A 17500-nucleotide genomic window follows, 5' to 3' on the forward strand; every position below is an offset into this window, starting at 1 on the left:
TACTACTACTGTTACTACTACTACTGTTACTACTACTACTGTTACTACTACTACTACTACTGTTACAACTACTACTACTACTGTTACTACTACTACTACTACTGTTACTACTACTACTACTGTTACTACTACTACTACTGTTACTACTACTACTACTACTGTTACTACTACTACTACTACTACTACTGTTACTACTACTACTACTACTACTGTTACTACTACTACTACTGTTACTACTACTACTACTGTTACAACTACTACTACTACTACTGTTACTACTACTACTACTACTGTTACTACTACTGTTGCTACTACTACTACTACCACTGTTACAACTACTACTACTACTACTGTTACTACTACTACTACTGTTACTACTACTACTACTGTTACAACTACTACTACTGTTACTACTACTACTACTGTTACTACTACTACTACTACTGTTACTACTACTACTACTGTTACTACTACTACTACTACTGTTACTACTACTGTTACTACTACTACTGTTACTACTACTACTACTACTGTTACTACTACTGTTACTACTACTACTACTGTTACTACTACTAATGTTACTACTACTACTACTGTTACTACTACTACTACTACTACTGTTACTACTACTACTACTACTGTTACTACTACTACTACTACTACTGTTACTACTACTACTACTGTTACTACTACTACTACTGTTACAACTACTACTACTACTACTGTTACTACTACTACTACTACTGTTACTACTACTGTTGCTACTACTACTACTACCACTGTTACAACTACTACTACTACTACTGTTACTACTACTACTACTACTGTTACTACTACTACTACTGTTACAACTACTACTACTGTTACTACTACTACTACTGTTACTACTGTTACTACTACTACTACTGTTTCTACTACTACTACTGTTTCTACTACTACTACTGTTACTACTACTACTGTTACTACTACTACTACTGTTACTACTACTACTACTGTTACTACTACTGTTACTACTACTACTGTTACTACTACTACTACTACTACTGTTACTACTACTGTTACTACTACTGTTACTACTACTAATGTTACTACTACTACTACTGTTACTACTACTACTACTACTACTGTTACTACTACTACTACTACTGTTACTACTACTACTACTACTACTACTACTACTGTTACTACTACTACTACTACTACTACTGTTACTACTACTACTACTGTTACTACTACTACTACTACCACTGTTACTACTACTACTACTGTTACTACTACTACTGTTACTACTACTACTACTGTTACTACTACTACTACTACTGTTACTACTACTACTACTACTACTGTTACTACTACTACTACTACTACCACTGTTACTACTACTACTATTACTGTTACTACTACTACTACCACTGTTACTACTACTACTACTACTACTGTTACTACTACTACTACTACTACTGTTACTACTACTACTACTACTACCACTGTTACTACTACTACTACTGTTACTACTAGTACTGTTACTACTACTACTACTGTTGCTACTACTACTACTGTTGCTACTACTACTACTGCTACTACTACTACTGTTACTACTACTACTGTTACTACTACTACTACTGTTACTACTACTACTACTGTTACTACTACTACTACTGTTGCTACTACTACTACTGCTACTACTACTACTACTACTACTGTTACTACTACTACTACTGTTACTACTACTACTACTGTTACTACTACTACTACTGTTGCTACTACTGATACTACTACTACTACTACTGTTACTACTACTACTACTACTACTATCTGTTACTACTACTACTACTACTGTTACTACTACTACTACTACTACTATCTGTTACTACTACTACTACTACTGTTGCTACTACTACTACTGCTACTGTTACTACTACTACTACTGTTACTACTACTACTACTGTTGCTACTACTACTACTACTACTATCTGTTACTACTACTACTACTACTACTGTTACTACTACTACTACTGTTACTACTACTACTGTTACTACTACTACTACTGTTACTACTACTACTACTACTGTTACTACTACTACTACTACTACTGTTACTACTACTACTACTACTACCACTGTTACTACTACTACTATTACTGTTACTACTACTACTACCACTGTTACTACTACTACTACTACTACTGTTACTACTACTACTACTACTACTGTTACTACTACTACTACTACTACCACTGTTACTACTACTACTACTGTTACTACTAGTACTGTTACTACTACTACTACTGTTGCTACTACTACTACTGTTGCTACTACTACTACTGCTACTACTACTACTGTTACTACTACTACTGTTACTACTACTACTACTGTTACTACTACTGTTACTACTACTACTACTGCTACTACTACTACTACTACTACTGTTACTACTACTACTACTGTTACTACTACTACTACTGTTACTACTACTACTACTGTTGCTACTACTGATACTACTACTACTGTTACTACTACTACTACTACTACTATCTGTTACTACTACTACTACTACTGTTACTACTACTACTACTACTACTATCTGTTACTACTACTACTACTACTGTTGCTACTACTACTACTGTTACTACTACTACTACTGTTACTACTACTACTACTGTTGCTACTACTACTACTACTACTATCTGTTACTACTACTACTACTACTACTGTTACTACTACTACTATCTGTTACTACTACTACTACTACTGTTACTACTACTACTACTACTGTTACTACTACTACTGTTACTACTACTACTACTACTATCTGTTACTACTACTACTACTACTGTTACTACTACTACTATCTGTTACTACTACTACTACTACTGTTACTACTACTACTACTACTACTATCTGTTACTACTACTACTACTGTTACTACTACTACTACTACTATCTGTTACTACTACTACTACTGTTACTACTACTACTACTACCTGTTACTACTACTACTACTACTATCTGTTACTACTACTACTACTACTACTGTTACTACTACTACTACTACTACTGTTACTACTACTACTGTTACTACTACTACTATCTGTTACTACTACTACTACTACTGTTACTACTACTACTATCTGTTACTACTACTACTACTACTGTTACTACTACTACTACTACTATCTGTTACTACTACTACTACTGTTACTACTACTACTACTATCTGTTACTACTACTACTACTGTTACTACTACTACTACTACTACTATCTGTTACTACTACTACTACTATCTGTTACTACTACTACTACTATCTGTTACTACTACTACTACTACTACTGTTACTACTACTACTACTACTACTACTGTTACTACTACTGTTACTACTACTACTACTACTACTACTACTACTGTTGCTATTGATGCAAACTGATGAGGGCCCAAAAAGGTTGCCACTTTTTCCTGTTGCACTGAAACATCCCTTCTAGGGGGAAATGCAGGCTCTAACTAATTAAATAACAAAGAATATGATCTACATGATCAGTCTGTGTGTGTCAAATAAAAAAGTGCTTCATGTGAACCAAACTCACAGCTCAAAAATGTATAGAAAGCAATCCAATGTTATTTGTTGCCTAGACTTTACTGCAAATGACACTCAAGCCTTAAGAAAAAAAAACAATTCACTAATATTGCAGTTAGCCATGACAGCCTTTATAATAGAACGACCATACACACATAAATATTGCACTTGGGAGAAGAAAAAAATAACTCTTAAGTAGAAATAGAATGAAACAAACAGGCATTCTATTTTAGCTCTATTATAGTGGCCACTGTAGTAGACATTGATCAAGTGCGCAAGGCTACATGAGCGCAAAAATAACATTCACTGAGTAAAAAAAAAATGTAATAATCCCCCCCCCCTTCACTCACGCACGTGTCACTGTCAAAGTTCAACACAACAAAAGCAATATCTTTGGGCTACACTGCATTGTACACTTTCTGCCTGTGAACATCTGTTATACAATGTGCCAGGAGAGCATGATACCATTTGTGGGCATAATTGATCTCTTTCAGGCAGAGAGTACCTGGCATACCCCTTTTTATCCACTGTATTGAAAAAGTGAGAAAGAGTGTTGTGTTCCTTTCACCTCTATAGTGGAATCCAGCTTTAGCCGGGCCCAGCTCCAGCTACACTTGTTTATTAACAAGCAACGTCTCATTTTCACCCAGCTAGCTAATGTTAGCTGTCTGACTTTAATTAGCCGGCTAATTTTCACACCATGAACTCAATTCTTTGATTAGTAAAGTTGGCTAATGTTGCTCAACATTTCTCTGGCTAGCAAACAGATCATTCGATACAGCTAGCAAGATACTTAACAATGCAAACAAAACTTATTCACCACACTTTCTCCCTCACTTCAAACTTTCCAAATGCCAGTTTTCATCGGTTACAGCTCATGAAGTACGCTTTCATCACCTTCTCACCCCCGTCTCCGTGGTCAGGCTTCTCACCTACCTCTTAGTTATCGTTCAGGGGACATGCTGCTGTAAGTTAAGTGGTAAACTGCCTTTCAACTCACCCGCTGTCTTTTCAGAGCGTGCTGATGCGGTAAACTAACCAATCTCTTCTCTCTTCAATCGCGTGCTGCATTCTGTTGTTAAGTGAACGACTGGCTGAGCCTTGAATACAGCAGCCAGTATTGCTCCAAACGCACATCATTCATTTGTAATACAACCAGTAGTCATGCAAAGCCCCCCCACTCTCAACTGTTCTCATCGGATTTACACGAATCACGTAGGTCACCTATTTTGGATTCAAAACGGTAAATTTTGCCGAAAGGTGACTAGCTTGCATCCGAGGCTACTACTACTACTACTACTACTACTACTACTGTTGCTACTACTACTACTGATACTACCATTACTATTGCTACTACTACTGATACTACCATTACTCTTGCTACTACTACTATTACTACTACTACTGCTGCTGTTGCTACTGTTGCTCCTACTACTACTACTGCTGTTACTACTACTACAACCACTACTACTACTGTTGCTACTACTGCTACTACTACTGCTGCTGCTACTACTACTACTGTTGCTACTACTACTGTTGCTACTACTACTGTTGCTACTACTACTGTTGCTACTACTACTGCTGCTGTTGCTACTGTTGCTCCTACTATTACTACTACTACTACAACCACTACTACTATTGCTACTACTACTACTGTTGCTACTACTACTACTACTACTGCTGCTACTACTACTGCTGCTACTACTACTACTGTTGCTACTACTACTGTTGCTACTACTACTACTACTGTTGCAACTACTACCACTACTACTATTACTGTTGCTACTACTACTGCTGCTGTTACTACTACTACTACTTCTGCTACTACTACTGTTGCTACTACTACTGCTGCTACTACTACTGCTGCTGTTGCTACTACTACTACTACTGTTGCAACTACTACCACTACTACTACTGCTGTTGCTGCTACTACTACTGATACTACCATTACTCTTGCTACTACTACTACTACTACCACCACAACTACTACTATTACTGTTGCTACTACTACCACTACTTCTGCTACTACTACTACTATTACTGTTGCTACTACTACTACTGCTGTTGCTGCTACTACTACTGATACTACCATTACTCTTGCTACTACTACTACTACCACCACCACCACTACTACTATTACTGTTGCTACTACTACTGCTGCTGTTACTACTACTACTACTTCTGCTACTACTACTGTTGCTACTACTACTGCTGCTACTACTACTGCTGCTGTTGCTACTACTACTACTACTGTTGCAACTACTACCACTACTACTACTGCTGTTGCTGCTACTACTACTGATACTACCATTACTCTTGCTACTACTACTACTACTATTACTGTTGCTACTACTACCACTACTTCTGCTACTACTACTACTATTACTGTTGCTACTACTACTACTGCTGCTACTACTACTACTTTTGCTACTACTACCACTACTACTACTACTGTTGCTACTACTACTGATACTACCATTACTCTTGCTACTACTACTACTATTACTGTTGCTGCTACTACTACCACTACTACTACTATTACTGTTGCTACTACTACTACTACTGCTACTACTACTACTACAACTCTTGCTACTACTGTTGCTGCTGCTACTACTACTACTACAACCACTACTACTGCTGCTACTACTACTACTGCTGCTACTACTACTGTTGCTACTACTACTACTGTTGCTACTACTACTACTGTTGCTACTACTACTACTGTTGCTACTACTACTGTTGCTACTACTACTGCTGCTGTTGCTACTACTACTACTACTGTTGCAACTACTACCACTACTACTACTGCTGTTGCTGCTACTACTACTGATACTACCATTACTCTTGCTACTACTACTACTACTACCACCACAACTACTACTATTACTGTTGCTACTACTACCACTACTTCTGCTACTACTACTACTATTACTGTTGCTACTACTACTACTGCTGTTGCTGCTACTACTACTGATACTACCATTACTCTTGCTACTACTACTACTACTACCACCACCACCACTACTACTATTACTGTTGCTACTACTACTGCTGCTGTTACTACTACTACTACTTCTGCTACTACTACTGTTGCTACTACTACTGCTGCTACTACTACTGCTGCTGTTGCTACTACTACTACTACTGTTGCAACTACTACCACTACTACTACTGCTGTTGCTGCTACTACTACTGATACTACCATTACTCTTGCTACTACTACTACTACTACCACCACCACTACTACTATTACTGTTGCTACTACTACTACTGCTGCTACTACTACTACTTTTGCTACTATTTTTGCTACTACTACCACTACTACTGTTGCTACTACTAATACTGTTGCTACTACTACTGATACTACCATTACTCTTGCTACTACTACTACTATTACTGTTGCTGCTACTACTACCACTACTATTACTGTTGCTACTACTACTACTACTGCTACTACTACTACTACAACTCTTGCTACTACTGTTGCTGCTGCTACTACTACTACTACAACCACTACTACTACTACTGCTGCTACTACTACTACTGCTGCTACTACTACTGTTGCTACTACTACTGTTGCTACTACTACTACTACTGTTGCAACTACTACCACTACTACTATTACTGTTGCTACTACTACTGCTGCTGTTACTACTACTACTACTTCTGCTACTACTACTGTTGCTACTACTACTGCTGCTACTACTACTGCTGCTGTTGCTACTACTACTACTACTGTTGCAACTACTACCACTACTACTACTGCTGTTGCTGCTACTACTACTGATACTACCATTACTCTTGCTACTACTACTACTACTACCACCACAACTACTACTATTACTGTTGCTACTACTACCACTACTTCTGCTACTACTACTACTATTACTGTTGCTACTACTACTACTGCTGTTGCTGCTACTACTACTGATACTACCATTACTCTTGCTACTACTACTACTACCACCACCACCACTACTACTATTACTGTTGCTACAACTACTGCTGCTGTTACTACTACTACTACTACTACTTCTGCTACTACTACTGTTGCTACTACTACTGCTGCTACTACTACTGCTGCTGTTGCTACTACTACTACTACTGTTGCAACTACTACCACTACTACTACTGCTGTTGCTGCTACTACTACTGATACTACCATTACTCTTGCTACTACTACTACTACTATTACTGTTGCTACTACTACCACTACTTCTGCTACTACTACTACTATTACTGTTGCTACTACTACTACTGCTGCTACTACTACTACTTTTGCTACTACTACCACTACTACTACTACTGTTGCTACTACTACTGATACTACCATTACTCTTGCTACTACTACTACTATTACTGTTGCTGCTACTACTACCACTACTACTACTATTACTGTTGCTACTACTACTACTACTGCTACTACTACTACTACAACTCTTGCTACTACTGTTGCTGCTGCTACTACTACTACTACAACCACTACTACTGCTGCTACTACTACTACTGCTGCTACTACTACTGTTGCTACTACTACTACTGTTGCTACTACTACTACTGTTGCTACTACTACTACTGTTGCTACTACTACTGTTGCTACTACTACTGCTGCTGTTGCTACTACTACTACTACTGTTGCAACTACTACCACTACTACTACTGCTGTTGCTGCTACTACTACTGATACTACCATTACTCTTGCTACTACTACTACTACTACCACCACAACTACTACTATTACTGTTGCTACTACTACCACTACTTCTGCTACTACTACTACTATTACTGTTGCTACTACTACTACTGCTGTTGCTGCTACTACTACTGATACTACCATTACTCTTGCTACTACTACTACTACTACCACCACCACCACTACTACTATTACTGTTGCTACTACTACTGCTGCTGTTACTACTACTACTACTTCTGCTACTACTACTGTTGCTACTACTACTGCTGCTACTACTACTGCTGCTGTTGCTACTACTACTACTACTGTTGCAACTACTACCACTACTACTACTGCTGTTGCTGCTACTACTACTGATACTACCATTACTCTTGCTACTACTACTACTACTACCACCACCACTACTACTATTACTGTTGCTACTACTACTACTGCTGCTACTACTACTACTTTTGCTACTACTTTTGCTACTACTACCACTACTACTACTACTGTTGCTACTACTAATACTGTTGCTACTACTACTGATACTACCATTACTCTTGCTACTACTACTACTATTACTGTTGCTGCTACTACTACCACTACTATTACTGTTGCTACTACTACTACTACTGCTACTACTACTACTACAACTCTTGCTACTACTGTTGCTGCTGCTACTACTACTACTACAACCACTACTACTACTACTGCTGCTACTACTACTACTGCTGCTACTACTACTGTTGCTACTACTACTACTGTTGCTACTACTACTACTGTTGCTACTACTACTGTTGCTACTACTACTACTGTTGCTACTACTACTGTTGTTGCTACTACTAATATTACTGCCGCTGCTACTGCCACTGCTACTGTTACTGCTACTAAAGTTACTGCCGCTGCTACTGTTACTGCCACTGCTGCTAAAGTTACTGCCGCTGCTAAAGTTACTGCCGCTGCTAAAGTTACTGCCGCTGCTAAAGTTACTGCCGCTGCTACTGTTACTGCCGCTGCTACTGTTACTGCCGCTGCTACTGTTACTGCCGCTGCTACTGTTACTGCTGCTGCTACTACGCATTTTGTAGCTATCAATTGTCCCGTTGATATTTGCGCATATTAGCAGACTTATTTAAGGTCAAACTTCACATTTCTCTAGTAAAGGCTACTAATATATCAGTAAAATGTCCTCTATAAGTGGTCAGTTCATTCAGGGTCAATCAACTGGGGTTTATTTACCTCCTCCCATCATGCCTCCATCCTCACGTCCCTGGAAGAGAAAACTCCCGGTGGAGGACGCATCGCCGTAGGGACCCACAAGGTTACTGTTACCGACATAACCACGGTTACCGAACCGTCGCCCGCCCTCTTTACTGAAGGAGGAAGAAGATTACTTTATCCATTTTCACACAAACAGACACATAGACACACACAGGTTGGAGCCGAGCAGTTCTAGGGGGTTAAGTGCCGCCTTGCTCAAGGGCACATCCCATTGGTGCTGGGAGTCGAACCGGCAACCCTTCGGTAGCTGACTCGCCTACCTTTCATCTGTTTTGTTGTTTATCATTTTACTGTTTAACTGTAAAAGTGTGTTGCATTTTAAATAAAGTTTTTGATTTGTTTTACCTGACAGGCTTGGCGAGGGTGACCTCGATGGTGGCTCCGTCGATCAGCGCTCCGTTCATCAGGTGTAAAGCCGTCACCGCGTCCTCACGGGAGTGGTAGTGGACAAACGCATAGTCTGTCAATTTCTACAGGAGAACAGAAAAATACTGTAGAAAACAGACAGAAAAAGTGTCTTCTTGCTTTCACATCACAAGAGGATGACAGAGAAATGTATTGGTTGCCTGATATTGTCAGCCGATTTTGGCCTTTTAAAAGAGTATAGAGAGGAGGAAGAGAGGACTACTGTTTTGCCAATTTATTTAGCAGTCCACATAAATATATATTTTTTTGCTTTCAACCCAATCCCAAGATATCCACCCTCAAAGGGTTTGAAGTAGCCTGAAGGATTGTATTGACCTTTTCAGAGAGAATTCAGTATCTGGCTTTATTCTACTGATAAAAACAGGTCAATTTAAGGCAGTTTTGAGACCAAAATAAGGCCACAAATATTGATGAATAAAATGTCTTTCAAGAATTGCGCAGTGACACTCACACACAGACACAGACACCAATACCTTGACTCTCTCCACAGTGCCAGGTTTGAATCTAGAGAACTCCTGTCTCAGTGTATCTTCAGTAGTCGTCATCATCAGGTTTCTAAAAAAAGTGTATTTTATTGTCAAGTTGTCAACAGGGACATAAAGAATAGTCTTTTTGGTTGATTCCCCAACACACACACACATTACCCATGCTAGGGGTGTGAAAGTTTAAACGTTAAAAAACGAAATTGGGATCCTTAATGGAATGAAATAAGGTTTTTTTTTTTGTTTCCCCCCCAGCAAAATTCTAATCATAATGCAGCTGGCTCACCTACTCTTTCACTTTGCCAGTGTGCGTTCAGTCTTTTGTCTGTTGCCAGTAGAATATACTAGCCTATTCATTGATGATAAGTTTTACTGAAGTTGCGAGACATTGCAAGGCAAGAAATTGAGAGATACAGCTTTTGATTGCCGATAGATAGACCTAGTGCACGGTTCTGACTGTCTGGTGGCTGACCTGTCTATACTGATAGATAGACCTAGTACACTGTTCTGACTGTCTGTCTGGTGGCTGACCTGCCTATACTGATAGATAGGACTAGTGCACGGTTCTGACTGTCTGGTGGCTGACCTGTCTATACTGATAGATAGACCTAGTACACTGTTCTGACTGTCTGTCTGGTGGCTGACCTGTCTATACTGATAGATAGGACTAGTGCACGGTTCTGTCTGTCTGGTGGCTGACCTGCCTATACTGATAGATAGACCTAGTGCACGGTTCTGACTGTCTGTCTGGTGGCTGACCTGTCTATACTGATAGATAGGACTAGTGCACGGTTCTGTCTGTCTGGTGGCTGACCTGTCTATACTGATAGATAGACCTAGTGCACGGTTCTGACTGTGTCTGGTAGCTGACCTGCCTATACTGATAGATAGACCTAGTGCACGGTTCTGACTGTGTGTCTGGTAGCTGACCTGCCTATACTGTGCCCCTCTCCTCTCTCAATCCCTCACTAGCTCGCTACGAAAGATGCAAGTGTTTGTGTTCTCTGAAGTACGGCAACTGATCGGTCTCCTCCGTTCCAAAAAATATTGAATCTTAGGAGTCGATTCCTAGTGGAAGATGTTTTCTTTCAACTAAATGTCTTGATAAGTCAAACTATATTAAAGTACTTTTTGTAGGAGAGAGTGAGAGTGGTCTGCGTGCAGGGAGCTCGAGATTATTTGAATGACAGTTCTGGTCGCCTAGTGATGGACGTTACTCCTGCTTCAGAAGCAGCATTCCTTTACAGGTAGTAAAATGTCAGTTCAACGTTCTTAACCATCTCCAGAGAAGGTTTCGTGTCTGCATTTAAAAAGCTACGGCGTATCCTTACAAACAAACATGCCGTAGCCGACGTACTTTCAAGGGGATTTATGACTGCGTGGGTAGATATGAGGGAAAGGGTGATACCTAGTCAGCTGTAGATCTGAATGCATTCAACCTCAAATGGTGTCTGCCGCATTTAATCAAACCCTTCTGAATCAGAGGCCAAAATCGACATCCATGACATCCGCGCCCCCGGGGGGGGAACAGTGGGTTAACTGCCTTGCTCACAGGCAGAATTACAGATTTTTTGCCTTGTCAGCTCAGTTACTGGCCCAACGCTCCAACCCACCAGGCTATTGCCTGTCGCTATCGGTTATACATGCATAACAGGACCATTATTCACACACACACGCACACACACCTGACGTAGAGCACTCTGACACGTAGCATGGTCTCCTCGTCAACATCCTTCTCTGGTTCGGCCCAGTCCACCTGGATAGTGTGGCCCCACAGCTGAAACGTACCTGGAGATACACCCCCCCCCCCCCCCCCCCAAAAAAAATCAGTTTTCTCCATTTAGTTTTTTTCAGTTACAATTTTTTTCCTATGTTTTCAAGTTTTCGCTCTCAAAAAACCAAACATTTCTAAAATAGAAAAAAATATAAAAGTGGATGTTCTAAGTCCATTACATTAGCTTAAACTACATCAGGACACCCCTTTAGAAGGCTGGGAAAAATGGAAGGAACTTATATTTCGGGGTGTACCCTTTAATTCAACTGCTCACCAGCCAGATCACCGTTGTGATTGAAGAGTTTGCAAAAACAAAATGGTCACTGGACTGATACAAAAACAATAACATGATTTCATTCTGCCAGTTAGGCATAGGCTACTTTGTAGTGAACATTTAATTGAGAAGGTTTTTGGAAAACCTTTGTATCTACCAGAAAAGACGGCTGTCATTTCCATCCTTGCCAACGTCGACACAAAGTGGTAGACCAACGACACAGACATGAACATTCCCTCTCGGCGGTCCCGTTCTGTGAGCTTGTGTGGCCTACCACTTTGCGGCTGAGCCGTTGTTGCTCCTAGACGTTTCCACTTCACAATAACAGCCACTTACAGTTGACCGGGGGGCAGCACTAGCAGGGCAGAAATTTGACGAACTGACTTGTTGGGAAGGTGGCATCCTATGACGGTGCCGCGTTGAAAGTTGAAGGAAAATACCAGTCACTGATGTCTTTTGTTCATGTCTTATGATAAACTTGGGCAAATTAATGCATTAAAAAAAAAAAAAAAATCAATATATTGTTGAATTCTGTTTTAATGTCTGGATTCCGTGATATCGACTGCGTTCCCAGCCATGCAGATTTATAGGTCCCTAGCTATGGCACCTATAAATCTATCCAGGACACCTACAGCACCCGATGTCACAGGAAGGCCAAAAAGATCATCAAGGACAACATCCACCCGAGCCGCTGCCTGTTCACCCCTCTATCATCCAGCAGGAGAGGTCAGTACAGGTACATCAAAGCAGGGACCGAGAGATTGAAAAACAGCTTCTATCTCAAAGGCCATCAGACTGTCAAACAGCCATCACTAACACAGAGAGGCTGCTACCAACATACAGACTCAAATCTCTGGCCACTTTAATAAATGGACTTCACTAGTCACTTTAAATAACGCCACTTTAATCATGTTTACATACTCCTCCCACATTACTCATCTCATATGTATATAGTGTATTCTACACCATCTTGCCTGTGCCTGCACGGCCATCGCTCATCCATATATTTATATGTAAATATTCTTATTCATCCCTTTACATTTGTGTGTATAAGGTAGTTGTTGTGAAATTGTTAGATTACTTGTTAGATATTACTGCACGGTCGGAACTAGAAGCACAAGCATTTCGCTACACTCGCATTAACATCTGCTACCCATGTGTATGTGACCAATAACATTTGATATCAATTGTTTAGTTTTAGGCCCCTCTACAGTAACTCCGAGGTACTGCTACTACTATAACTGACTAAACTCCCAACATTTCAACTCCAGTCCTCTAGTCCACCAACAGCCCAACTCCAGTCCTCTAGTCCACCAACAGCCCAACTCCAGTCCTCTAGTCCACCAACAGCCCAACTCCAGTCCTCTAGTCCCCCAACAGCCCAACTCCAGTCCTCTAGTCCCCCAACAGCCCAACTCCAGTCCTCTAGTCCCCCAACAGCCCAACTCCAGTCCTCTAGTCCACCAACAGCCCAACTCCAGTCCTCTAGTCCCCCAACAGCCCAACTCCAGTCCTCTAGTCCCCCAACAGCCCAACTCCAGTCCTCTAGTCCCCCAACAACACACATTTATATTGTAACCCTGGACAAGTACATCTGGTATGACTTTCATTAGTACAACGGCTGCAGCTTTGTAAGACTTGTAGAGTGTGCGCGTGTGTAAAATCCAATCAAAGTTTATTGGTGTGTGTGTGTGTATACCTGGTATTAGTTTCCTCCGTGCCATGGCAGCTGCTTTGTGAGAGTCGTACTCAACGAAGGCAAACCCTCTGTTCTTAGTCTTGTCTGTAGCGCTGGGGTAAACTATGACATCTACCACTCCTTCTGTTACCTAGACAACACACACCGATTGATACACAGTGTGTGTGTGTGTGTGTGTGTGTGAGTGTGTGTACGCCACTCACCAGGTTGTGTGTCATGAGTATGCGTGTCAAGGGCATGATCTGAACCATGACCTGAGCCACAGGAGAAACCGACATCTTGACCATCAGAACAAGGGGAAATTCCCTACCTCATTACGAGACCACGTGATCACACTAACCTTCCTCATCTCCACTAGTATTTCCTCCTTCGTCTTGTCTTTGGGTATGGACCCTGTAAAACGAGGAGGGCATTCCTATCATTAGTAAATGAGCTATCTAAAATCTAAAACAACACATTTGAGTGATATTTTCCCATTGCTGAAATAGACATATGAGTTCAGACAAGATTGTGTTGAAGTCATTCCTACCTATGAATAGTCTACAGTTGTCCAGACAGACACACACACAGCTATAAACTTCCCTGATCTGATCTTATGGTTAAGTTGTAGGGTTAGGTGATATTTGGGCAGATCTCTTCTACGATATGCTTCTCCAAATATCCAAAATCGATTTGCGACGTTAACGACTAGATAATTCCATTTTAAAAAAAACCATTTTATTTACCATATTACAGTCGAATTCTCATTAAACAATGTTAGAATGGGGGAAAAAAAATAAGGCTTAGTTAATAAATGTAGACTTCATTTAACATCTTGACACAGCCTAACTGATGAAACTGCACAGTTTTGATTTGTTAAGTTCAAATAGAGTATAGTCTTGACTATCACAATATTGGATGTATTACTATACCAACCATATTGTGTTGTGGATAAGTGTTGAAGTCATTCCTACCTATGAACAATCTACAGTTGTCCAGACTGACACACACTCCTATAAACTTCCCTGGTCTGATCTCATGGTTGTCTAGGAGATGGATGGATCTCTGAGCTGCCTCTCTGTAAGCACACACACACACACACCCACCACACACACACACACACACACACACACACACACAGGAGGGGAGAATGATGAGAGAGGGATGAGAAGGGGATGAGAGAGATAGATAGAGAAAGGGGGGGGGAATAATCCCTACCTGGTAGTGTACATGACGAAAGCGTAGCCCCGGTTCTCTCCACTAAACTCCATCATCAGTCTGAACTCATAGATTCTCCCAGCTCTCTCAAACACTGGCACCAACTCATCCTCATACATGTCCCTAGGGATCTTACCTTAAGATACCACACCCACAAAGATTCTCTTATCGTCATTATACTCTTATACTGACGTGTGTGTGTGTGTGTGTAAGTAGATTACATGTGGTTCCTTACCTACAAACACCTCACACCCTCGTGGGGGAGGAGGGCCATCCCAACCTGAGGAGAAGGAGGAAAGGGAAAGAGAGAGAGAGAGAGAGAGAGAGAGCGAGAGAGAAGGATGAGGAGAGAGAGAAGGAAGGATGAGGAGAGAGAATGATGAGAGGCGAGGAGGAGGAATGAGGAGAGAGAGGAGGAAAGAGAGGAGGAGGAATGAGGAGAGAGAGGAGGAATGAGGAGAGGAGGAATGAGGAGAGAGAGGAGGAATGAGGAGAGAGAGAGAAATCGTTGAAGTTCATCACGCCTATATTAATCATTCATAATCTAATCACCATTATTAATGGGAAGGTGCAAAGTTTACATCACTTCAATGTCAGTAGATATGAAGCCACTCCCGGCAGCCCAACATGTCAGCATTTCAGCTGTGTATATGATCTGCGCATGTGCTAACACTAGCCGAGAAAGCCTCCCTCCTTAGCGTGAGTGAAGTGAGTTGTGAATTTATGCGTCTTAGTAGTTTTCACATACAAACTCAAAATGCAATATGCTTCCCAAAAATAACACGATTCCAGGTAAATAGGAATATTTTAGCGAAAACGTTCTTCTTGCAAAGCATGCAAAGGTTTTAATCTGACTATCCACATTAATCGCGTTATTGTATGCATGTAACCGTACTCTCTTACACACACAATTGGTGCTATCTTCTCTCTCTCGCTCCCTCTCAGACATACCAGTTGAATTCAACCAGTTGTTAACTTACATACTGTTTCTCTCTGTCTCACACACACACACACACACACACACACACACACACACCTGGAGGCGGGCCACCGAACTTCCTCTGTCCATTCTCCTGTACCATGCTGTATCCTGTGCTCTCCATCAGCGCTAGAAGCGCAGCCTCGTTTGGGCTCTCGGTCCTCCCGTCCTCCCCCATCAAACTACCGCCGTCTCCGTCCATGGTTAGCTAACGTGGTGTGGACGGCTAGCTAACGTTAGGGAATTCCTGTTAAAATATTTCAGTGGATTAATAATGAAGTTGATCTATGTTTTCCACTCGTCTTTTGGTTTAGCTAGCTAGCAAATTAACCAGAATTGTTTTAATTAAGTTGACAACATAAATATATCGCTAGTTATGTTAATAACAAAGTTATTAATAGCTAGATTAATAAACAAATTCGTATAAACCGCGGTCTTTGCTAGCTAACGTTACAGTACAATAATTTACCAGCGACGTTAAAGTTACTGTTACTTTAGCTAGCTAGGCGGGAATTAACGCTAGCTAGCTAGCTTTGCTATTAGTTAGCTAGCTCGACGGTTAATTAGTAAAAGTTAAAAATAAAAATTGCCTTACCTCAGTTCGTAAATATATGTATTATAGGTAAAACCCCGTGGATTTGATCAATTTATAGTGTGTATATATTCGCTACCGTGATGAATTTAGTTTAGTCAGATATGAAATTCCCCTCAGAGAAAACCGGTTTGTCCTCCAGTTGCCAAGGGCGACCGCGATCATCCAGATCCAGCCAATCAGCGTGTGTTGTGAGTACGAAAGGCGGGATAATTGGGGTGTGTTCGTAAATTAACTCTGGAGTACCAGAGTTCATTTGTAAATGTATTTTTATTTTTTTTAATTTTTTTATTTAACTAGGCATGCCAGTTAAGAACAAATTCTTATTTATAATGACGGTCTACCCGGGGGAACAGTGGGGTTTAACTGCCTTGTTCAGGGGCATAAACGAGAGATTTTTACCTTGTCAGCTCGGGGATTCGATTCAGCAACCTTTCGGTTACCGACCCAACGCTAGGCTACCTGCCACCCAAACTAACCAGTATAAAGTTGGCTATCTTGTTAGCTACTTCCAAACACAAATGACAGAACAGCCCACTCTGACCATT

At 40.7% G+C, this 17500-nt stretch overlaps 1 protein-coding gene across 4 annotated transcripts in view; it reads right to left on the reverse strand.

Moving 5' to 3' along the window:
• rbm46 (RNA binding motif protein 46) overlaps positions 1 to 17100 on the reverse strand; it is a 29184-nt gene extending 12084 nt beyond the window's left edge. For all 4 annotated transcript variants that reach the window (XR_014381503.1, XM_045701663.2, XM_082965369.1 and 1 more), the window contains exons 1-11: positions 16956 to 17100; positions 16418 to 16607; positions 15617 to 15661; positions 15382 to 15517; positions 15138 to 15241; positions 14525 to 14577; positions 14185 to 14314; positions 12123 to 12225; positions 10429 to 10510; positions 9875 to 9999; positions 9488 to 9621 (exon numbers count right to left, since the gene is read on the reverse strand). Coding sequence is in view for 3 of the 4 variants with exons in the window: in XM_045701663.2 (XP_045557619.1) it covers positions 9488 to 9621; positions 9875 to 9999; positions 10429 to 10510; positions 12123 to 12225; positions 14185 to 14314; positions 14525 to 14577; positions 15138 to 15241; positions 15382 to 15517; positions 15617 to 15661; positions 16418 to 16562 (1057 nt within the window). In the remaining variant the exon portion in view is untranslated. The remainder of the gene's footprint in view (positions 1 to 9487; positions 9622 to 9874; positions 10000 to 10428; positions 10511 to 12122; positions 12226 to 14184; positions 14315 to 14524; positions 14578 to 15137; positions 15242 to 15381; positions 15518 to 15616; positions 15662 to 16417; positions 16608 to 16955) is intronic.
• Positions 17101 to 17500: the final 400 nt, after the last annotated feature.

Source organism: Salmo salar, chromosome 18 (assembly GCF_965601325.2).
Source record: "Salmo salar chromosome 18, fSalSal1, whole genome shotgun sequence".
Taxonomy (NCBI): domain Eukaryota; kingdom Metazoa; phylum Chordata; class Actinopteri; order Salmoniformes; family Salmonidae; genus Salmo; species Salmo salar.